Raw genomic sequence first — 25,659 nt, 5'->3', positions numbered from 1 at the left:
ACGAGTTATTTTTGAGTGTTCAGGAAACGTTATTAAACGATTTGCGTTATTTATTTTAAAAAAATAATAGTCACAGACAGTTACCAGCATAGTATGAATTGAATAACGAGCGCAATCGAAATTCTAATTGTAAACTGAAATTTACTTGAAATGAAATGGAAATTGGACACTTTAGAAAATGAGAAGCGGCCCACAATATTACTGAGCACAGTATTATTACTCAGAATATGCGGATTAAACTCAATGTTAAATTCAAAATTGATATAAATTTAAAAAAAAATCAAAATCTTATAAGGAAACTTGTAATTTTTGTTCACATTTTGCCTGGTTACTGTCGCTTATTCACTGCATGAATTGATGGGCATTCACAGGGCTAAGGTTGCATGTGCGCATGTGGTTTGACATCTATCCTTTATAAATGATAGAAATTCTCTAGTTAAGGAGAAAATGGCATTTTTTAAAAGAATGGCAGAGAGTCTTTGTGCTGCCAAATTCTATTCCTCAGTGTCACAAAAATTGGAATGTTATTATTGGCATTACCTTTGTTTTGGATGATGGACACAAATATCTAGAGTAACTCAGCCGGTCAGATAGCATCTCTCGAGAAAAGGAATAGGTGATGATTCGGGTCCAAAACATCACCTATTGCTTTTCTCCAGAGATGACATCTGAGTCGCTGAGTTAATCCAGCTTTTTGTGTCTGTCTTCAATTTAAACCGTCTGCAGTTCCTTGCTATACCTTTGTTTTAGAAACATAGAAACATAGAAATTAGGTGCAGGAGTAGGCCATTCGGCCCTTCGAGCCTGCACCGCCATTCAATATGATCATGGCTGATCATCCAATTCAGTATCCCGTACCTGCCTTCTCTCCATACCCCCTGATCCCCTTAGCCACAAGGGCCACATCTAACTCCCTCTTAAATATAGCCAATGAACTGGCCTCAACTACCCCCTGTGGCAGAGAGTTCCAGAGATTCACCAGTCTCTGTGTGAAAAAAGTTCTCCTCATCTCGATTTTAAAGGATTTCCCTCTTATCCTTAAGCTGTGACCCCTTGTCCTGGACTTCCCCAACATCGGGAACATTTTGGAGCTTGGTCTGTAAATTTGCTGCTATATTTCATACATTACAACATAAAATGTTCTCCAACGTGCTTTGTGGAGTACACCAAAGATACTAGAGGAGTGCTCTGCTCTATAATCTTTGGTGTACACTGAGATACAAATCTTTCTTTCAGTTGCGATAATTGTATCCAAGGACATTGTTGATATATTGTATTTATTGCATATATTGTATGAATTGTATGCTGGTCATTAAAATCTATATTTAATATCATTGAAATATATATTTCTTCAGTTTAAGAATGATGTTTTTTTTTTTATTTGGCAAATTCAGAAATTGCCCACTGTCAGTACAGTTCTGCTTTTATTTTGAAAAGGGGGAGCTTTTGCATATTAGCAGCAAAATAACTCTGGAAAAAACTCTGATCCACATAAATTAATTCTAGCAACTCACTTGTCAACAAACGCTTTGTTTATTTCAGTATATATTCAGTGTATATATACTGATGGCAGATGCAGTATAATGTGGATAAATGTGAGGTTATCCACTTTGGTGGCAAGAACAGGAAAGTAGACTTTTATCTGAATGGTGGCCGATTAGGAAAAGGGGAGATGCAAAAGGCGAGACCTGGGTGTCATGGTACACCAGTCATTGAAAGTGGGCATGCAGGTGCAGCAGGCAGTGAAGAAAGCGAATGGTATGTTAGCATTCATCGCAAAAGGATTTGAGTATAGGAGCATGGAGGTTCTACTGCAGCTGTACAGGGTCTTGGTGAGATCACACTTGGAGTATTGCGTACAGTTTTGGTCTCCTAATCTGAGGAAAGACATTCTTGCCATAGAGGGAGTACAGAGAAGGTTCACCAGACTGATTCCTGGGATGGCAGGACTTTCATATGAATAAAGACTGGATTGACTTGGCTTGTACTCGCTAGAATTTATAAGATTGAATCTTATAGAAACTTACAAAATTCATAAGGGGTTGGACAGGCTAGATGCAGGAAGATTGTTCCCGATGTTGGGGAAGTCCAGAACTAGGGGTCAACGGATTTAAGGATAACGGGGAAGTCTTTTAGGACCGAGATGAGAAAAACAATTTTTACACAGAGAGTGGTGAAGCTGTGGAATTCTCTGCTACAGAAAGTAGTTGAGGCCAGTTCAATATTTAAGAGGGAGTTAGATGTAGCCCTTGTGGAGAGAAGGCAGGTACAGGATACTGAGTTGGATGATCAGCCATGATCATATTAGATGGCGGTGCAGGCTCGAAGGGCCGAATGGCCTACTCCTGCACCTATTTTCTATGTTTCTATGATTATGTTGAGAACTATTTTATGGTGAAAGTCGAATCTGAAGTCTAGATGTGTTAAAGGATGGCCAGCAACAAGCAGCATAGCATTATTAAATGTTCAAATATACAAATGGCTGTCAATGGGAGCTACTATCTACCTCACTGCTGACCCTCCGAACATCATGATCGAACCTTACTGGCTTTCTCTTGCACTAAACGTTATTTCCTTATCATGTATCTGTACATTGTGAATGGCGCGATTGTAATCGTGTATTGTCTTTCCGCTGACTGGTTAGCACGCAACAAAAGCTTTTCATTGTACCTTGGTACACGTGACAATAAACTCAACTGAACCAGTCTACCCTGCCAGTTGCAATTCTTAACAGTTAAAGTTAGATCTTGTTTTTAGCCACCTAAGTCTGCATAGCTTAGTATATGGGGGTTAATTAAGCCTCGTTCAAGAGAATTAAGCACTCTGCTGATACTTCAATGCTTAAGGTTGGAGTTTCATTTACAGTTGTCCGCTGGTGTGTGCTCGAAGTTGGTATGATGTGTTGGTCCTTTTGTAACTTCCTGGAGAAGAGTTTAATGGCCTGGGTGCCGCCAATGGCTCTCCAGTAAAGTGAGAGGTGGAGATAACAAGGAAGGTGGAGCAGGCTCGAAGGGCTGAAGGGCTGATTCCTGCTCATGATTTTTGTGTTTCCAAGGAGAATGGGGTTGGGTGGTTGATGTTCAACTAAGATGGAGAGAAATGATCTGTGGGAAAACTAGCAATGATTAGAAGAGTGGCAGTGACAATTGGAAGGGAAATATGACTAGGAGCTATTTGGAATGGATGTATGTGGGCCAACAGTGGTTTTAATGTTGTTTTAAGAAGAACATACCTATGTCACATTCAGTTCAGAAGATGAAATTGAAGAAGCAGAAGGAGGCCATTCTGTCCCATGAATTTGGCTCCATCATTAAATCAGATCATGGGTGATCTTGCATCTCAACTCCATCTTTCCATTAGAAATCCATAATTCTGTTGCAATGTAAATGTTTAACTTTCTGTATTTAATGTGGTGGATAACACAGCATTTCAGCCTTATGAGGTAGGGAATTCAATTGATTCACGAATGGAGTGAAGAATTTTGTCTCCTCATCTCAGTCCGAATTGGGTGACATCTTATCCTGAGACCAGGAGCAGCCAAACATCATTTATCACCAAGCTGCTTAAAAATGTTCTGTATCATGGAGATCACTTACCAGTTCTTCCAAAGGATTAAAAGCTTAACTCTACTCAATCATTTTGTTAGACTGCACTGAGCCGGTACTCGCTGGGGTTTAGAAGGATGAGAGAGGACCTCATTGAAAATTAGCGAATAGTGAAAGGCTTGCATAGAGTGGATGTGGAGGGGATGTTTCCACTAGTGGGAGAGTCTAGGACTAGAGGTCATAACCTCAGAATTAAAAGTTGTTCCTTTAGGAAGGAGATGAGGAGGAATTTCTTTAGTCAGTGATGAATTTGTGGAATTCTTTTCCACAGGAGGCTGTGGAGGCTAAGCCAATGGATATTTTTACGGCAGAGATAGATAAATTCTTGATTAGTACGGGTGTCAGGGGTTATGGTTAGAAGGCAGGAGAATGGGGTTAGGAGGGAGAGATAGATCAGCCATGATTGAATGGCAGTGTAGACTTGATGGGCTGAATGGCCTAATTCTGCTCCTATCACATGACTTAATGAAAGAACAATCTCCTCACCTCAGTAATCACAGCTGTGAAATATGCTCCCAATGTGATTTCACCAAGACTCATAAAATTGAAATTGAAAATGTATCCTTTCCTCCTGTAATAATGAACAACATTCCAGTAGCTTTCATCATTGCTTTTATACCTGTATGTTACATTGGTGTGCAAAAAAACATACCAATACCTCTGATTATTAATTACGTAGTTGCTCAAGATTTTAAAATATCTTTCATTTATTCTACTAAAATGAAAAAATTATCCACACGAGGATCTAAAGTTTATTTGTGCTCCTCAGCAGTTTTTTGTCCTCACTGTCAACTTTTCTCCTAGTTTTTTATTCTCACCTTAGGCTGCACCAATCCCTTCATCTATCATTGATCTTTTCGTTGTTCTTTGCTGAACTGCATTAGATAAACCCTGCTAAATTGAGAATAATGCCTTTACTTACTATATTCTATTCATTTGTGTAATGATATTGTCTGCAACCCCATGACTCTAATGCTGTGATAAAAATCCTAATGCATTATATCATTTGGGTCTTCCTTAATTAACCTCAGAAAACTAATTTTGTCAGAATCAGATTTCACTTTTATAAATCCATGTCAACTTTCCAGATAATACAATTTCCGTGTGTCCTTTAACCATATAATTATTTGAACAATTCTCCTGCTACTTATTACAAGCCACCTCTACAATAGTTCATTGATTTTGTAAATAGCAGGGTTAAGGGCCTGTCCCACTGAGCGGGACAGAGTTTAGACAACTCTTCTAAACTTTGCGATTTTAGAAGAGTTTGCGCTCGCCACAAACTCGCAGCATGGTCGACACGTGGTCCTAGGAGGTCACTGTAACTCTCCTTCATGCTTGAGAGAAGTTCCCGTATATTCACTGCCTCGATTTGGTCGAGGAGAATTTCTTAGTATGCTGAAAAATTGTCCGCGAGTAAAAATTGGTCGGCATGGAAAAAATCTATATTTTTTTACTCATAGGTTAAGTCGAAGTAGGTCGGCATGTTATTCATAGGTAATTGAAGGTAATCAAATGTAATCAAAGTTAGTCGAAGGTGGTCGTCTTCACTCTCCACTATTCCGTGTCCAATTTTCCTGAGACTATCGGCAAGTAAATCGTAGATAGTTGAAGCTAGTCTTCAACATAGTCGAAGGAGGTCTTCTACATGGTCGTAGGATGTTCTCTACATAGTAGAAAGAGTTCGTAGGAGGTGTTCTACTTCGACGATACAACAAGACTGTGACACTCTCCTAAACTCGCAAAGTAGGTCCCCGCAGTGGGACAGGCCCTTTATGCTGCCACCTTCTACTTTGAGTGGAAGTCAGTAGCAATTCATATGAGGTATTCCTCTTAGGATGCATATTGCCTAACTTGTAATCCAATTTCTTAGTAGTGGCCTTGGGCAGTTTTGGAGTTACTTTTTTGTAAAACCTACTGAATATGAATTCCCTGAACAGGTCATTGCTGATTTGGAATCTGTCTTCCAATTCTCATTGTGTACAACAGTTTGTCATGCTGTTTTACTATTATTTTAACATAGTTTCTGCAATCTTCTTCTCTCCCATGATGATGTTATAATACATAAAATCATACTTTTTTTTGCAGGCACAGAATAAAGGAAAACTGCCAAGGAATGAAATAACGTTTTTACCACAGTTACCTGCGGTAGGTTAGCAAAAGATTAAAGTTTATAACAATATATATATTCTGGAGATAGACACCAAATGCTGGAGTAACTCAGTGAGACAGGCAGCATACTGGCTGTATGTAACTCAGAGAGACAGGCAGCATACTGCCTGTCCCGCTGAATTATTCCAGGGTCCTGTGTCTATCTTCGGTGTAAACCAGCATCTGCAGTTCCTCCCTACACATTTTGGATATGGATCATTATGGATTTTTTTATCAATAAATTTGAAATGGAGCGTTTTCTAAATTTAATTTAGAATTTTCTCGATTTTGCTGTTTGGATTATTGATCATGGATCAATAAATACCCTTAATTAATTCCCTTCTGGATCAATAAATTCCTTTAATTAAATCAATGCTATTAATGACATGCTTGTATAGATTGAGTTGTATATGTGTATCTCGTTAATACAAGTTATGGCTCTCTGAGTAAGCCAAGATTTATACGAATCAGCTCGCAATCCATATTTCTGAGTGTCAATATTAAATATTTATATTATATTCAGGTGTGAAATTATAGTTTAAGGATTTTGATTATTTAAACTTCCCCAAAAATTAATTTAAGGAACTAATTAAATGGGGGCCCATAAAAGTAATGATATTTCTAGGATTTATTTACAGAGAACCCAATGTCTATTAGTTCAGCAAGCTGGGAAAAATACTAGGTACAAACATACTAAGAGGACTGTACTGGAAGATTATTTACTATTGTTTATTAGTAGATTAGAAATTTGTCGTAGAACTTTATCAGCTGCTTAACAGTGCTCAGTAATTTCTTGTCAAATAATCTTTGAAAGAATAACAGTGGCGACACTGTGGCATAGCTGCCTTACAGCACTTGCTGCCTTACAGCGCCAGAAACCTGGGTTCGATCCTGACCATGGGTGCTGTCTGTACGGTGTTTGTATGTTCTCCCTGTGACCTGAGTGGGTTTCTCCGAGATCTATGGTTTCATCCCACAATCCAAAGACGTACAGGTTTGTAGGTTAATTGGCTTAGTATAAATGTAAGTTGTCCCCAGTGTGTGTAGGATGGTGTTAATGAGCGGGGATTGCTACTCAGTGGGGCGAAGGGTCTCTTTCCGCACTGTATCTCTAAACTAAAGTAAAAAACTAAAATCAAAAATTTGTATCCTTGATGGGACCATTTTCAAAGGAAAGTGACTGCTATATTTGTCTGTACAACTTTTCAGAGTCGGTCCAAGCCATTGTGGCAAACAGCATCACCTTCTTTCTTTCTACAAACCGAGGAGGATGAACAATGCGATATATTGAGTAAGTTTGAACCCTTGGAGATGAAATACTTGCATTCAATTTTTGACAGGAATGTATCTTCAAATCCACCCGATTCCACCTCTTTTTTTCTCCACCAGTTTTCACGTACAGAATTGGTTAAGATCATTTATGAGGTTTTAATTTGGTTTATAATCAAGAGCTGAGCTCTGCTCTCACGGCAACTGTTATTAATACTGGGAAAGGAAAGACATGCAACAATTGAATAGCCTTCACTTGAGCTGGAATGAGAACTATGCCAAAACAGATGGTGAATGGGGAGGCAACAAAAGCTTTGAACTAGAAATGAAACGCATCGAACCAGGAAAAAAATTGACGTAATGAATCAATGAAGTTATAGGAATATAAAAGGGTAGTTAAAATTCACATGAGGACCAATTATTGACAATGAGTTTAACTCCACAAACAATAATGTATATAGTGCTCAAATAAAATAAAGGTAATAATATGAAGCATGAAACCACATGGTATAGAAGAAATAGTGTTGAGAGTAAAACAAATTGCAGTGTTTGACATATTTAGAAAAGATAATAAAAAAAGGGATGGAATAGGTTTCCTTATTAAGACACAGCATCATAATGCAAGCAGAAAAATGTGTTGCTGCCTCAATAAACACAATCTAGTGATTAGAGATAATCAGGAATAAAAACTGAGCAAGATACTACAAAAAGGAGGAAGGAAATGTAATTATGTTCAAGTTGTGAACATGAGTAATAAGATGGGCAGGCAAAGGATATAGATGTATGAAAATGTACACCTCCATTCAGGGACATTTTCTTCCCAGCTGTTATCAGGCAACTGCATTGTCAGTTTGTTTCTTAAAAGCAGACAACAACAAACTGGTTAAAGATAAACCAAGCCAACCTTTAATCGATATCGTCAGACGGGAATGGCGAAATATACAATTAGCACAAACGTTGCTCAGAGCTTCTCGGGCTGCACTCACAGAACAAAGGAAAGTTAGTGCAATTATAATTTTTTTCTATCAGTAAAACACTTCTACCAAGTCTGAATATGGCATGATTGAAAGGTTCTATTGCCTTTCAGAATTTAGGAAAAGCTGGGTCCAAATCAAGCACACCCAAGAACAAGTTATTGCTTATCTCTGGAGCGTCAGCTATTTTTTTCAATCTTGGCTTGTTTATGGCCTTGAAAGAAGCACATGTTATTACGCAGTATTCCATCTTAATGTATTTATTAAAAAGACAACCTGTCCTCCATACTGTGTTCCATATAATTTTGTAAACTATATTAGATTTGACTATTAGCTCTTTCATCATCCTGCCACAACTAGAGAGCAATCCTGAACTACTATCTACCTCATTGGTGACCCTTGGACTATCTTCGATCGGACAATACTGGCTTTATATTGCACTAAATGTTATTCCCTTATCATGTATCTGTCGACTGTGAATGGCTCGATTGTAATCATGTATTGTCTTTCCGCTGACTGGTTACATGCAACAAAAGCTTTTCACTGCACCTCTGTACACATGACAATAAACAAAACTAGAAGTAGATAAAGGAGGACTATCCAATTCGGAATGGAAAATCTGTGTGATTTGATTTATTTGTTGGATCCTGAAACTGTGAACGAATCAAAGAAATAAAGAACACTAAATTGGCAGAGAATATTGAAGCAATAGTCTGCTAATCAGTTTCTGTAAACAACTGAAAATGGCTTAAGTATGACCAATATCTCGGTAATAGTTTGGAGAAAAGCCATGAGGTTGAGGTGTGTGGTTGTAGCAACCAAAGGTTGGGAAAATAAGCAAAGACAGTATTGGGAAATAATGTAGTGCAGCAATGAAATGCATTAAAAGTGTTTAATGTAATTCGATTAAATAAAATATTTTTTAAATGAAAAGGAATAAATATGGGAAACTGTTTAAAGGTATTTAGGGAAAATTAATAAAGAAAGAGGCACCTACAATGGATATGAAAAGCTAGAGAGAGAGAGAGAGAGAGAGCATGACAAGGAGACTTGAAAGAAATTAGGGAAAAAATCTAGTCATAGATTGGAAAGTTAAACAGCATTAAAACAAATGCCTCATTAAATAAATCAAATCTAATATAGACTGAAGCGCAGGGGCCTTTGGCCCCCTCTCCCTACCATCCTACTAGCCAATGAACAGTCACTAGAAAACAAAGTGGAGGACTTAAGGTCAAGGTTGCTTTACCATAGGGAGCTGAGGGAATGCTCTGTGTTCTGTTTCACAGAGACATGGCTCATCCCCAGACTCAGCAGTCCAGCCTGAAGGTTTCTCCATCCACCGTATGGACTGTATGCAGGCACCTGGGAAAGGGAGAGGAGGGGGCGTCTGCCTCATGGTCAACTCTTCGTGGTGCTCAGACATGGCAGTTCTGTCTAACTTCTGCTCCCTGCATCTGGAACACCTGGCGGTGAAGTGCCGCCCCTTCTACCTACCGAGGGAATTCACCTCCATCATCTTGACCGCGGTCTACATCCCACCCCAGGCAGACGTCTGGCTGGCACTGGAGAAGCTGCACGCCGCGGTCAACCAGCAACAGACAGCCTGCCCCGAGGCGTTTACCACCGTAGCCGGGGACTTCAACAAAGCCAACCTGAAGAAATTGCTCCCTAACTTCCACTAACATATCTCCTGCAGCACCAGAGGATTAAACACCTTTGACCACTGCTACACGACTATCAAAGACGCCTATCGCTCTATCCCTCGCCCTCACTTCGGAAAATCCGACTATTCTACAGGTGCACAGTAGAGAGTATTCTGACTGGTTGCATCGTGGCCTGGTTCGGCAACTTGAACGTCCAGGAGTGAAAAAGACTACAAAAAGTTGTGACCACTGCCCAGTCCATCATCGGCTTTGACCTCCCCACTGTCGAAGGGATCTATCATAGTCGCTGCCTCAAAAAGGCAGCCAACATCATCAAGGACCCACACCATCCTGGCCACACACTTATTTCACCACTGCCATCTGGAAGAAGGTACAGGAGCCTGAAAACTGTAACGTCCAGGTTCAGGAACAGCTTCTTCCCATCAGGCTATTCAACACAACAGCTAATAAGCTCTGAACTGCAAAAGACTATATTTTTATTGCACTATATTTGTTATTTATTGAACTTTTTTTTCCCTCTTCCTCCATTATGCACTATGTTTACATATTCACATATTTACATATTCTGTTGTGCTGCAGCAAGTAAGATTTTCATTGTCCCATCCGGGACATATGACAATAAAACACTATTGACTCTTGACTCTTCCCAACTCAAATTGCCAACTAAGCTTGTTCACTTGCTCTCATCTGACCCACATCTCCCCCAATCACTCTTATCCATGTACCAGGTGTCTTTTAAATGTCGTAATTGTAGTTTCTGCTACTTCGTCCGGCAGCATGTTCCTGCCCCCTGTATGACAAAGTTGCCCCTTGGGTCCCTTTATAAAATCTTTCCACTCTCACTTTAAACCCATGCCTTTTGGTTTTAAACTTTCCTACATGGTTTCTGTTCACCCTATCTATGCCCTTCATGATTTCATATACTCTAAGATCATCCCTCAATTTTATACAGTCCAGCTATAAAAATCCTAGCTTAACCAGCCTTTGTTCCCGATGTTGGGGAAGTCCAGGACAAGGGGTCACAGCTTAAGGATAAGGGGGAAATCCTTTAAAACCGAGATGAGGAGAACTTTTTTCACACAGAGAGTGGTGAATCTCTGGAACTCTCTGCCACAGAGGGTAGTTGAGGCCAGTTCATTGGCTATATTTAAGAGGGAGTTGGATGTGGCCCTTGTGGCCAAAGGGATCAGGGGGTATGGAGAGAAGGCAGGTACGGGATACTGAGTTGGATGATCAGCCATGATCATAATGAATGGCGGTGCAGGCTCGAAGGGCCGAATGGCCTACTCCTGCACCTAATTTCTATGTTTCTATGTTTCCAGACGCTAAAGGGCCTGTCCCACTTTCACGACTTAATTCAAAACCTCTGCCAAGTTTAAAGGACCTGGTGCTGATCCCTCATTCCTTTTAAGCTCACAGGGTCCTGATACTTGCCTCCCTTTCTGTGTTCATTGGAAACGTTCTAGTCTATTGTGTAACTTTAAAACAAAATCCAAAGTGAATTGTGATACTAATCTGACGCATATCAACTGTTGGTGCCTCATTCTTGCACATGCCGCCAGTATCCATCTCACTAGACTGGAGCTAATCCTCACGATTAATGGGAAACTATTCAACATTCAGCAACTGCGTTCCAAATCCAAGGACATTCCAAAGTCCCGATATGTAATGTGCAGATGATGCTTGCACTTGGAGGTTGAGGTTGATGCTGTTATTGACTTGCTTGCTGGAACACACAAGAAGACGGGCCTTGCAATCCATATCCACGAGGCCAAAGTCCACCAGCAACCGTCTGCATTGTATAACACTGGCCTCTGAAGACTTCAGTGAAATCCTGGAAAATGTGGACCACTTTTCAAGTCTCGGGAGCCCCCAGTCAGTAAATACATCGCTGCCTTCAGTGGGCCAGCACATCCTTTGTGGTTATAGATGTTTGACAATTAATCTATAAAATTTGGCAAATAATTGATTCCACATTGATGTGACAGACAAGAAGACTCACCAACTTCCGGACTGAAAGCATTCCGACATATTTCCAATGACTTGCAAACTTCTACTGATGCACTCATAGAAAGCATACAGCTGGGTTGCATCACAGCCTGGTTTGGGAATCGCTTTACCCAAGACTGCAAAAAATCGCACAGTCGTGGATGTCGCACACATATCACTCGTTCCACCATTGACTCCATCCACACATCACGCTGCCTCGGATAAGCAAACAACATAATCAAAGATAGACACAAAGCTGGAGTAATTCAGCAGGACATAATCAAAGACTTGTCATACCTCAGTTATTCTCCCTCCTCCATGCTCCTGTCACGCAGAAGGTACAGAAGCCTGAAATTATGCAACACGGGACTCAGGAACAGCTTCTTAAAGAATGTTCCAAGTTAGGGCACTGTTCGATTCACTTCTGCAGGGCACTGACAACATTGGACTTTGTCTATGGAGCTGAAGCGCTACAATGCTGAGAACTATATTTTACACTTTGTACTTTCTCCTTTGCTCTGTCTATTGTACATGAGTTGTCTGTCTATTGTACCTGAGTACCAGCACACCACAGGGCTGTGTACTAAGCCCCATGCTCTACTCCCTCTTCACACACGACTGTGTTCCTGCATTCGACACCAACACCATCGTGAAGTTTGCAGATGACACAACAGTGATCGGGCTGATCACCAACGGTGATGAAACAAAATACAGAGCGGAGGTGCAGAACCTGGCGGACTGGTGCTCACGTAACAACTTGTCACTAAACACCTCCAAGACTGAGGAGGTGATTATCGACTTCAGGAGCTCACAGAAGGCGGAATACGGCCCAATCTTCATCTACGGGGACGGTATGGAGAGAGTGTCCAGCTTTAAGTTCTGGGCACTCACATATCAGAGGATCTCACATGGTCCACCAACACCGCTGCACTGGTCAAGAATGCACAGCAACGACTGTTCTTTGTGAGAACATTGAAAAGGACTGGTCTGCCCCAACAGCTGCTGACAACCTTCTACCGCTGCACCACAGAGAGCATATTAACGTATGGCATCTCTGTGTGGTATCTCAGCTGCACGGAGGCGGAGAGGAGAGCTCTTCAGCGCGTCGTCCACAGAGCGCAGAGGATTATTGGGACACCGCTACCAGCCATTGTGACATTCAGATGGGCACTTGAATAGGCAAGACATGGAAGAATATAGTCCCGATGCAGGTGAATGGGATTAGTGTCGATGAGCAAAAAAGGTTGGCATGTGGGCCGAAAATCTCATTTCAATCCTGTATGATTTCTACAATGTAATTAGATAGTGTGAGGGAACTAGAACAAATTGCATCCAAGAGACTTCTGAAAACACTTTTAATGGACATAATATTTTAGCCTGGCTGCTGTCCTTGGCCTCAACAAGGCTTTTGGTGCCTGCAAGAACCCCTGTACTCCTCTGTTTGTCGTCTGCTACATTTGTTTGTGTACCATTAATCCTGTGAGACAGTGCACCGTTACGCGTGATGGAATATGACGGCAACATTCAAGCTGGCTGCCAGTGCTTGGTACTTTTCTGCACTAGTAGTTTTACTAGCACGTTCTATTCATAATGTCAATAAACACAACTGTTTTGCTGCTTGAGAGTTGTTTTGCGTCAAATTGAAATAGTGAGTGATGTCTTAAATTTTATTCACTGAACAGAGTATCATTTCGTTGTTTTTATGTACCTGAACATTGAAATTATAACCTTTTTTGTTTACAGAGGGTTCACCGCCCCAAAAACGCAAACGGACCAAAGCCTGGGAATCTGGACCTTCTGGTAGCAACACGGGTGGCGTGACTCGGTCAATACACGAAGGAGCTTTCCAGCCCCAAAAGGATCGCGAGCATTTCAGAAGTGCTCTAGTTAATATTATTATGTAGGTGTATGCTCCAGTCATGTTGCGTTTTAATCTTGTTGCTCAGTGCTTTTAATGCAATGTGGAATGATGATGCAGCAGCCTGATATTTCAACCTGTTGGATGCGTACTTTCTCCTGCATCTTCCCTATGGAGGGTTTCTGGTCTACACCCACCCCTCCCCCTCTGCCCCAAACTAAAAGGACAAGCTCAGTGTTACAAGTACTTCCAGGAGTGAAGCAATTAGAGCAGGGGTGCAGGAACCTGTGGCCTTCAAGGCCTTTTGAATGAATCCAAATTTTGTAGAACAAATCCTTTTATTTTTATTAATATGTTTTTGCTCGTCCTTTATTATTTTTATTTTAATCTTAAAATAAACGTATTTAAAATACTAAAGAGCAAAAGAAGATTTAACAAAATAATCCTCCCTGACTGACGGCCACAATGAAAACATTAGTAAGTCATGAGGACTATTTTAACAAAATAATGTAAATTTTGAAGTATATCTAATGGAAGATTCTTGGATGCGGCCTTATTAGATTACAGCTAGCTTAATGCGGCATTCCAACATGAAAAGGTTCCCCACCCCAGAATTCGAGCAAACATGATCCTGAGTACAGTCCACACCACAACTTAATTTTTCATGTTGTAAGACTTTATTCTCATTTTGGAAACATCCGGATTATGAAAAGGGAAACAGAAATAGAAACATAGACAATAGGTGCAGGAGTAGGCCATTCAGCCCTTTGAGCCAGCACTGCCAATCAATAAGATCATGGCTGTTCATCCAAAATCAGTACCCTGTTCCTGCTTTCTCCCCATATGCCTTGATTCCATTTGCCCTAAGTGCTATATCTAATTCTCTCTTGAATAAATGAAATGATCAGGAGAGATGAAAGCGATAACTGTCATAATATATATATTTTTTGTATTATGGGATTCCACTATGAAATCATGTTGTTTTAAAGATCAATATTTAAAGCCTGCATAATCTGTAAGTGGTTAGTTGCATGGTCCAGAGATATGGCTAATGCAAATATTGTAAGCTCAGTGGAACATTCTGGATTGAGAGGATGGTAAACACAGGTTCGGAATAAGAGGCAATTTTCAGAGGAAACTAGTAGAAAGGTACAACAATCTGTATTTGGCACTCGGTATTTATAATCTGTGTGAACATGGGGATTGAGCATAATGTATCCAGATTTACTGACAATATAAAGTCAGATGAAAAAGTAATGAAGACAAAAAGGAAATGCAAATGGACCTGGACAAATTAAGTAACTAGGCAAGGATTTGGCAGATGGAAGTAAAGTGTGCAGTTATCCACATTGGCAGGAAAAATAGAAAAGCAAACTATACTTTAAAACAGTGGCAAACAAAGAAAAGTTGGCATTTCGAGGGGTAATTGTTTCCTTCTGCAAGAATAACAACAATTAATAGTGCTGATGCAGCAAACGGGTAGGAAATCAAACGAATGGTGGCCTTTATTTTTATAGGGATTAATGCAGGAAACTACATCTGGGTGCAGCCTGAAGAAAACGTTGCTGGCAAAGAACATCCTGGGCCTGATCAGCATGGCCCGAAGTAGGAACATTAGATGTGATAACATCGGGCCGATTTTATGGATATATAATTTCAGTCTGCCTGTTCCAAATAGTCTCAACATTGATGATGGAACACGTAGAAACTACTTTATTTGGTTGTCTGGGCCTTTGCAAGACTAAGACTTAAGAACGTTATATAATTGTTGTCCTTTAATCAGAAGGAGAATGGTGCTTGTCATGCAAGGAGTGTCAAATGGTTTGTTGGATGGATTTCAGTAATGAGAGAATTAATAAGAATAGGTTTATATTTACCCAATGTTAGAAGAATCAGAGGTGATGTCATTGAAACAAAATAAGGATTGGTTGTAGATTCTTTGAATCCATAATTGTAGGTCACTGTAGGTCACTGTATCAGAATAGTGTTCAGACACTCTGGAATGATGAGACTCAAAATCTCTGCACTTAAAAAGATCCTGGATTTGGAATTCTGCAACCTAGTGGTCCATGGGAATTGGGTTGTTGATAGATTGTGTAGGAAGGGACTGCAGATGCTAGTTTACAACGAAGATTAACACAAAATGTTGGAGTAACTCAGCGGAATAGGCAACATCTCTGGATAGAAAGAATGGGTGAAGTTGCGGTCGAGATTCTTCTTCAGACTGAGAGTCAGGGGAGAGGGAGACACAGAGATAAGGAAGTGCAAAGTGTGAAAACATCAATGGGGATGGGGTTCAAGGAAAATGTAGAATAGGTCATCGGTAGCTAGGAGAAGGTGACAACGAAGCATACAGAGATAATATTTAATCGGGACAGTCAGACTGGTTGGAGAACTAAGAAGGGGGAGGGATGGAGAGAGGGAGGAAAGCAAGGCTAGAGAAGCCAATATTCATACTGCTGGGGTTTGAGGGCATTCCAACCAACCTGTCTGGCCCTTGCTGTCTCGTCCTTGCTGTCTCCTCCCCTCCTTAACCCTCGAGCTGTCTCCTCCCATCCCCCCTGCCCTCGGGCTCCTCCTCCTCCCCTTTTTCCTTCCTTCTCCCCTCCCACCCCCCATCAGTCTGAAGAAGGGTTTCGGCCCGAAACGTCGCCTATTTTCTTCGCTCCATAGATACTGCAGCACCCGCTGAGTTTCTCCAGCAATTTTGTGAACCTGTCTGACCAGTCTGAGTTGTTGATAGAGCTTGTTTACGTTTGTATCCAGTAATGTATTGACTAGTACAAGAATGTGAAAGTCTTGAACCATTGTTATGACTAATGGGGTCAAATTGCTGAATTTCTTGTTTTCCAACATTCTTATATTAGCTATTTTTTTATAATTAGCATCGATTTCCAATACAGGTAGCTTAACAGTGATATGGAAAATCTGGTCAGTTAATTTGGTGTACAAAACAAAATTACTTAACTTTTTTTGAAAATGGCTTAAATAGTTTTTGATTAGTTTTGCAATTGAGTAATGAGCAATAATTCTGCAGCAATTATTTCCAACATATCCTGCATCGAAAGAATTATTCCAATTAAGCTTGAATTATTTGACATTAAGCTGTATGGCACACTTACAAACATATGGAGGTTGGATCATTTAGGAAAATTAGTTCCAAAATTAGGAACAGCATTGTTGTGCTTGTGGAAATATTTAAGGTGAAATCAAGCCTTCAAATTAAAACATTTAAGTTTCAAGACCATCAAATGTTAAAAGTGCCTGGAAATGTCTCAGTTATTGTTGTCGCAGCAAAGCAACCTGGTTTATCAAACCCCTGACATGATTGCAAATTGGATGATAATCCAGCAGGAATTTGAGATGAGCAGCTCCCATTCTGATTGAAGGCAGAGAGAGGGAATCCATGTTTTTATTCCCCTTAACATGCATGGACCTTTCTGTTTTCCCATCTTTCATCCACCCCCACCTCCAATTGGGGAAACAGCAGTTCCTCTACTGGCGATTGATATACATTAGTATTCCCAGCATATTATGTGGGTAACATACAGAGTGCCACAACAATCAAACCAATTCTGAGACTTTATCCTTTTGAGGTCAACTCATTTTGGAGAGATGTGCAATGAAGAATGCAAAGCTCATTGTTTGAAGAGTTATTTTGCACAGGATACTAGCCAGAGATTGTCATTCATTTACTTAATTGGGTGAAGATCATAGCCTAGTCTTAACGATCTTAATTCAGTTGTGTGGCAGACGTGGGACATTGTTTTAATGTATAATAGTATACATTAAAACAATTGTAGGTCAGGACCAACTTTATCTTCTTGACAATGAGTACATTTTAAAAAATGTGTACAAATAGTTGTTCCTGACCTACAATTATATGCAGATATCCCTGTGTTTATCTCAAATAACAATTTCGTTTTGGCCATTTTAAATAATAGGCAACAAGAATGTGCAGCCCGACAGCCGCCTCCTTTAGATGAAACAGAACCATCAACATCCGGACATCCTTCAGCAGCGGAGAAAGGACATCCTTGTGAGAAACTGCTTGCAATCTAAAATGCTGTTAATTTTCTTAATATTTCTGAGACAGCAGTTTTTATGTTTGGTATGTTTTGAGGTGGGGGCATACTTGTTTCTGCCACCACCCTTGCCCTTCAAGTTGCTGATCATATTCAGTCTCTTTTGACTTCAGGGTTTGTCTGTGTGGAATACACCTATTTTTTTTACCTCAATTGCAACTGTGTGAATCATGGTTTACTTTTAGAGATCTGTGGTGAGCATGTTTTCATCATTGCTGACTGAAAATTCTTGGCTATTGAGGCTGAAACACTGCACGGATCTGCCGAGGTATCATGCCCTTAACATAGCTATCTTCAAGGGTAGACTGTACTACAATCCCTGATCAGCAGATTGTTGACTGTGGAATATTTCATCAATGCTACTTTAGGGGATGCAATCTTCAAAACATAGAAACAGAAAATAGGTGCAGGAGTGGGCCATTCGGCCCTTCGAGCTAGCACTGTCATTCAATATGACCGTGGCTGATCATCCAAAATCAATCCCGTTCCTGCTTTTTCCCCAATCCCTTGATTCCTTTAGCCGTAAATCTAACTCTTTCATGGTTTTGGGCTGGAATCTTTTTTCTAAAGATTTAAGAAGTCTGGATTTAATTTTTTCTAAGTGCACCTGGATTTTTAATATTTTAAATAATTTTAAAAAACATTTTACTTTTTAAGAAGTTCGGGTAGTTTTGGAAGTTTAAATGTCAAATGCCAACCACATTCTGTAATTCATAAACATTTGTAACAGTGAATGGGGGTGGAGGAGGAGGCGATTTCCCCGACCCACTGTTCCGCCGATTCGACCAGCCACTTGTGCAGGAGAGACCCCAGACCATATTGATGAGCTGGGAGCTGGTCTCCTAGCTGAAGATCTGTTCCAATATATTTTTCTCATTTGGATTTGTAATTGTTCCTGTAGAACATTTGTGTTTTAGTGGCAGCAGTAGTTCAGGTAACCCTGCACTTGACTATGTTGCATTTTTGCAAGAAGTAATCGATGATATCTTTTAGAGTCATGATAGTTTTGTTTTGCAAATTCAGAATAAATTTCAGTTGGCTTGTAAAACAATTTTTACAGTTAATTTATTTACTTTGAACCTTGACCAAATAGTATGTATGAAGGAGTGAATAAATGATGGAATTGAACTTTATTTGATTAGCTCAAAACATCACGTTTAATGTCCGAAGAAGAGTCTCAACCCGAAACATCACCCATTCCTTCTCTCCAGAGATGCTGCCTGTCCCGCGGAGTTACTCCAGCTTTAGTGTCGATCACATTTAATACATTCTGTTGATTTTTATGAAGATTGAAAATTGTTATTTTCTGATTAAAATAATTGCCATCCACAAGTGCGGGCAGTATAATATGACTTTAATAAAGTGGGAAATTAAGAAAAATAGACATTACTAATCCTAAATGTTCTTTGAAAGTATTGGTCCTTAAACCAATATAGCAAAAGATGAATTTTTCAATGCTGCTTTCCAGAATTTAAAGTTAAATCTAAATTAAATGATGACTTAATGAAAGTAAAGTGATTAATTTGACTTTTGATTTAAATTTTTTTGAATGCTTTGTCCTGATGTTTATTAAAAAAACCTTCCTTTAAAATAACGTGATGATTAAAATGGCACTCTCTCTAATTTCTTAACTGCATTTAAAAGATTAATATTAAATTATTGAACATCAAAATATTGCAACATAAAAACATGGTACATGGAATATGTACAAAAGCTTATTATCACTGCTCTTCAATTTTTGACAGAGCATTGCAAGTGAGTTTATTGTTTTCAGAACTGTAGAATTCCACAGAAAAGGACTGCTTGGCCCTTGTATCTTGGTTGGCAAATTGTTAGACTAATACACACAGTACTTCTTAACACTAATAAAAGCAGAAAGTACTGGAAATACTCAGCAGGGTAAGGCTGGGTTTATGGGGAGAGACACGGAGCTAACATTTTAGGCATAACTTATTGACATGAGAGGAAGGCAGAGCACTTGTTAGAAGCCCAACAAGATCTCAGGGAGATAGACACAGAATGCAGGACAGGCAGCATCTCTGGAGAGAAGGAATAGATGACGTTTCAGGTTGAGACCCTTCTTCAGACTTGCATCTCCAGAGATGCTGCCTGTCCCAGCTGAGTTACTCCAGCATTTTGTGTCTACCTTTGATTTATACCAGCATCTGCGGTTCTTTCCGACACTGGATTTCAGGGAGAATGTACAAACTTCACAGGGATAGCCCCAGAAGAGAGAATTGGAACTTTCACACAACTGTACTATCTGTGCTCTTGCAAATGTCAGCGGTATCAACTGTCTTAATATTAATTGTGTAACCAAGGTAATTCTGTTGTTAGTTAACTTTATTTTTTGTTTTTTTTCCTCAATTTTACAGCGGTATTACTATTACATTAATCATGGAATAGACACAGAACATGTAGCTCCTTTGGAGGACAGTTGGTTGGACGTTGTTTTGTCCTTGGTACCATTACGACTCAAAATATACACTGAAATTATTGAGTCGCTTTCAGATGAGATGAAAGAGGATTATCTTCTTAGTGTAAAGAAGGCAATAGGTAAAAGCCATTGAGCAGTGCATATTTACTAATATACCAGCTTACTGTTCTTAGATTGTGAATATCAGAATATATATAAAAGCAGTAATAAGTAATTCAACTCCTCGTGCCTGCTCTGCCATTTAATCAGACCTTGTACCTCAGTGCCGGTTAACAACACTACCCTTCCCATATTCATTGATTCCCTTTAGTGATCCAGAGATATTATTTTGAATGTACTCAGCAACCAAGCTCTGCTGTCCTCGGGTAAGATATATAATGCCCTCTGGTTAAGGAAATGTCTCCAGTGCTGAAGAGCTTCTTTAGAGATTGTGACTCTTTATTTGAGACACCCCACCATGGAAACATCAACTAACTTTGACTGTACATTCCACATCAATCAAAACAAGGATCCTCTACCCACTAATCCCCCTTGTACTATACAAGTTCCAACAATAAAGGACCAGGACAGGACTCTGGAAAACACGGATCATTTACCACCTTTCAGGATCCAACTCTCAGTGAAGGCACACATCAATGATGAAATTAACTGATGTATTCAGAGTGTCAGCATAGCCGTCGAAAGAAAAGGGTGTTTGAAGATCAAACACTGGCATCTTAATGGTTATCAATAATCCATGCCCTCCTGTATGCTTTTCAATCATGAACTAACTACAGCCGGTATCTCACAGCACTGGAGATGTACCATCAATGCAAAATCTTCTAAATCTACTGGTAGGATAAGCCAATCAACTTTGTTCCCTCCCAGCCAATATGACAGCGTTGAAGCCCTAATCCGATTTAGTCGGTCCCACTGAGTGGGCCACCTTGATAACATGGCCTACTCAGGTCTCCAGAAGCAGATGCTCTATTCTGAGGTTTGTCATTGATACAGATATTACTGGGCAATCAGAAGAAAAGATTCAAGTCTGCCCTCAATGTGTTATAAGATCACTAGACCAAGTGGGACCTGTTGGGGTCCCGTTCTCCCAACCCAATTTTCCACCGCTCACCTGTACCCCCAATGTAATCGTTCCCCCAACGCAATATTCCACCATTCACCCATAGCCCCCAACTGCACATCAAGTCTACTCCGACATTCAATCATGGCTGATCTATCTCTCCCTCCTAACCCCATTCTCTCGCCTTCTCCCCATAACCTCTGACACCTGTACTAATCAAGAATCTATCTATCTCTGCCTTATATATATCCACTTACCTGCCCTCCACAGCATTCTGTGGCAAAGTCACCACCCTCTGACTAAAGAAATCCCTCCTCATGTTCTTCCTAAAGGCATGTTTAATTCTGAGGCTATGACTTCTAGTCCTAGACTCTTCCACTAGTGGAAACATCCTCTCCACATCCACTCTGTCCAAGCCTTTCACTATTCTGTAAGTTTCAATGTCCCCCCTCATTCTTTTAAACTCCAGCGAGTACAGGCCCAGTGCTGTCAAACGCTCATCATATGTTAACCTACTCATTCCTGGAATGAACTTCCTTATTGAATGGAAAACTGCAACATCCCCATGTGTTTAGGTAATCCCTGGCTGATGACGAACATTTAGATTGTAAGAGTGCCTTGGCTCAGTAGCATAATGAAACTTGGTGTAAGAAAGAGAAGGAACTTACCACCACACAAACTACCCATTTGCCTGTCTTATTAAGAACATCCTGTCCCACATATTAACTTTATATTGATTCATGTACATGGATGCCTGGACCCCTCTCTATGCCCCCACCCTTTGATCTCTGTATTGTTTTTTTGCTAACAGCTGATATTTAGAAAATGTGATACATTCTTTATAGTTATGGAGAGTTGTACAGAGGTAACAATTGAAATATAGTATAGAAGGTCATAAGTCTAGAGCTGTGATACGCTCGACTTATCAATACCTAGCATTGATTTATCAGAGATTTTAAGTACAGGTCCTAATTGAAAAGAGTTGTAATTAAGAAGAGAAAGAGACAAAGTTCAATTTATGTTTGATTTAATTGATAACTAAGCCTAGACAATTGTCTACTTGTATCAGATATTTGTAAATAATTAGTTGGTATTTTTTCTTTGTAAATAGTTGATAGTTTGTCATACATTAAGAGGAATTTAAGTCAATTTAAGAGTTAAATGTACCTTTTAATAAACTGACTGTACATCTGGTATGACTAGTGCTTACTAGTGTTATTATCAGTTGACCAAGGTCCTACTTCTGCTGTTTGCTTTACCTAGTCTGCAGATAATCCTTGTTTTCTATACTGCAGATTCTTATGGGCCTATCCCACATACGCGACTTTTTCGGCGACTGCCAGCACCCATCATAGGTCGTTGCAGGTCGCCGAAAATTTTCAACATGTTAAAAATCCAGCGGCGACCAGAACAAGGTACGACTCTTTGGGCGACTACTCACGATCATACAGGCTTCACCCCGCGACATGTTGCCGGGGTATCGCCTGTATGATTGTGAGTCGTCTCCTCAGACGCCCAAAGAGTCGTAGCGTCTTTCTGGTCACCACTGGATTTTCAACATATTGAACATTTTCGGTGACCTGCAATGACCTATGACGGGTGCCGGCAGTCGCCGAAAAAATCGTGTAAGTGGGACAGACCCATTAGTAATCCTGTATTCTGCTTTCAATAAACTATCGGTGAAGAATGAAAGACAAGCTGGTAGAACCAGATCTAGCCTCATTAAAGTAAATTATGAGAAGAAATACCATTTGATTATTTAAAAACAATGAAGATCACCACAGTTTACATCACATGAAATGTGATGGCATATCTGGAAACTACTGTACAAAATTAACAAGCCTAAAGCAACTCTGGGAAATCAAACGTCTGGTCATGATCCATAATATACAACAGATTTTGAAAAGTGAGGCTATTATTGATTAATTCATTAAAAAAATATATACAGATGAATATTGGTCTTTTGTTAATGTTATCTTGCAAATCCATTATTATAATTATGTAATGAATTGCGTCGTGTTGAATGAGGTCATTTGCAATACAGAATGTGGATCCTGAAGTTGTTTCTTTATATCTTTGATGAAGAAAGTATGCTTTTTGGTTTCAACAGGCATAATCTCCATTTGGGGATTAAATAGACGGTGAATCCATGAAACATACTTATCTGGGCACCTGTAAATCTGAAACAAAAACACAAAATTCTGAAAAGAGCAAGCTTCATCTGAAAAACTATCTGTATTTAATTACTTATTATTGTATATAATGTGGTTGAAATATTGGACCACATTTCTTCATGCTTTTTAACAGGTGTACAGTATATCCTTTCCATTGTATACTGTTTGAGAATATTTGCGGGACTTCTGGAAATACTACTTAAGATTGTTCAGAAATGCAGTCAAAAAATATGTAACCATAAAGTTCTCAGAAGTTGACTGTGAGTTTGTTTCTATTTGAATGTAAATTTGAGTATTCACATTTCATGTGTAAATACACTTTTCATATTTTCAGTGGACTTTGTTTTACGAGACCCCAGAGAGAAGGAGGAAAAAAAGAAAGAAATCCCCAGTCACCGTGCAGAGTAAGAAGGTTTCTATGAAGTGAATCTATTTAAAGTTTAAAGTGTGTGTGACAACAAAAAAAGGAACTGAGCTACGGCAGCTTGGCATTTACTGGCAGGTTCAGTGCTCCCTATGCTCAGTTTATATATGTGGCAGGGTAGATAGATAAATACACAGAGCATCAAGAGAAATGTATGGGTGTCAAATAACCTTGTACCAGATACATTTGGTCCCCTCCAAATAATGCTATTTGTGAGTGTGCGTCCTCAAATGTTTGCATACCTAACAGATGATCTACCTACCTTGTTTAACCACAATTTCACATGATTCTCTTCCTTCCTGATTTCTGCAGTATAAACCACGCTGAATACAAATGAGGAACGTTGGCTATGTATATGACCTCTGTTCGTAGAATACATATTCTTTTAGTAAAGGCTAATACAAGTTTTCCTTTAACTTCAGTTCTGCTTTAACTTATGGCCAAAATAAATTGATGCAGAATATTTAACTTTATACAGTGCCAGAATAGAAGATTACTTTAGGCAATTGATATCCCAAATTGCTGTGACAAGTTCTCACATGCATACATAACATACCAATTAACATTTCTAATGCTAGAAGCATTAATCTCACACATTTACAGTATAATTTTCACAGGAACAATCAGGATTACATTTATCCCTACAATACGTAGAAGGATCACATTTTGCAAAATATAAGATGGACTCAAGTTCAAGTTCAAGTGAGTTTATTGTCATGTGTCCCTGATAGGACAATGACATTCTTGCTTTGCTTCAGCACACAGAACACAGTAGGCATTTACTACAAAACAGATCAGTGTGGCCATATACCATAAAATAAATATATACACACATGAATAAATAAACTGATAAAGTGCCAATAACAGATAATGGGTTATTAATAATCAGAGTTTTGTTTAATCCGAGCCAGGTTTAATAGCCTGATGGACTTCAATTGATATGCAATATATATTTGTATTTCCCTTTCTAATGTGGTAATTGGTTACTTAAACATGCAGCTTCTGGTCTGGTGTAACATTTGCCTTGGATTTAACTTTGTTTCCTTAAAAACATCCTCAAAAGTCTGTTCAGCCAATCTTTTGGTTACTCCTTATGATTGGTTCTGCTTGTTTGAAAGCACCATGCAATGTTTACTGCATCAAAGATGCTTCAGAGGGTAATTTGCTTTGAATTTTAATCTCTAGACATCTTGTCTCTTTCATGTACCATAAAAAATGTGAAACCTGACGTACCTTATTTAAGACTGTTATTGAGATATGTGATGGTTAATTTTATGATGGACCTTTTTGAAAATCTCTACTGAATCCTCTGTGCATGCAATAATACTTTTAAGAATGCTTTATGTCTGGAAGCTTTATCCATGAAATTCCTTGGATTCCTCAATATTCGTCATGTCTGCCATCCATGAATTTTTGCCTTAAATGATGTAACTGAACAAAATATTTTGTTTCCCCATGTTTTTAAGGTTGGATGTGGTACCAAAGCCATGGAACAAATCTTTTTTGTCAGCACGTAAATTCATAAAGGCAAACCTAAATTCAATAAATCCCAGCATGTTGGCTGTCTTGGATCTCTGGCAGTGTTCTTTTAAGTGAGTTTTTATGATAAGCCACATTCAATCAATCTAATTGTATAGAAAGGAACTGCAGATGCTGGTTTAAACCGGATAGAAACAAAAAGCTGGAGTAACTCAGCAGGAGAGGCAGCATCTCCGGAGAGAAGGAATGGGTGACGTTTTGGGTCGAGACTTCTTCAGACTGGTTAGGGATAAGGAAAGCGGGAGATATAGACGATGATGTAGAGAGATAAAGAACAATGATTGAAAGATATGCAAAAAAGTAAATAAAAGGAAACAGGCCATTGTTAGCCGTATGTTGGGTGAAAACGAGAAGCTAGTGCGATTTGGGTGGGGGAGGGATAGAGAGGGAGGGAATGTCGGGGTTACTTGAAGTTAGAGAAATCAAGGTC

The 25,659-nt window shown here is 39.5% G+C and overlaps 1 protein-coding gene across 1 annotated transcript in view; it reads left to right on the top strand.

Annotated features, from left to right (window-relative positions):
* Positions 1-25,659, top strand: part of dnah7 (dynein, axonemal, heavy chain 7) — a 237,985-nt gene that overhangs the window by 1,189 nt on the left and 211,137 nt on the right. Inside the window, exons 2-8 of the mRNA XM_055637789.1 lie at positions 5,694-5,753; positions 6,966-7,047; positions 13,396-13,552; positions 17,455-17,563; positions 19,971-20,151; positions 23,601-23,670; positions 25,157-25,282. Of these exons, the coding sequence (XP_055493764.1) occupies positions 5,694-5,753; positions 6,966-7,047; positions 13,396-13,552; positions 17,455-17,563; positions 19,971-20,151; positions 23,601-23,670; positions 25,157-25,282 (785 nt within the window). The remainder of the gene's footprint in view (positions 1-5,693; positions 5,754-6,965; positions 7,048-13,395; positions 13,553-17,454; positions 17,564-19,970; positions 20,152-23,600; positions 23,671-25,156; positions 25,283-25,659) is intronic.

This window comes from Leucoraja erinacea, chromosome 7 (genome assembly GCF_028641065.1).
Source record: "Leucoraja erinacea ecotype New England chromosome 7, Leri_hhj_1, whole genome shotgun sequence".
Lineage (NCBI taxonomy): Eukaryota > Metazoa > Chordata > Chondrichthyes > Rajiformes > Rajidae > Leucoraja > Leucoraja erinaceus.
This window is presented reverse-complemented; position numbering and strand designations above follow the sequence as displayed.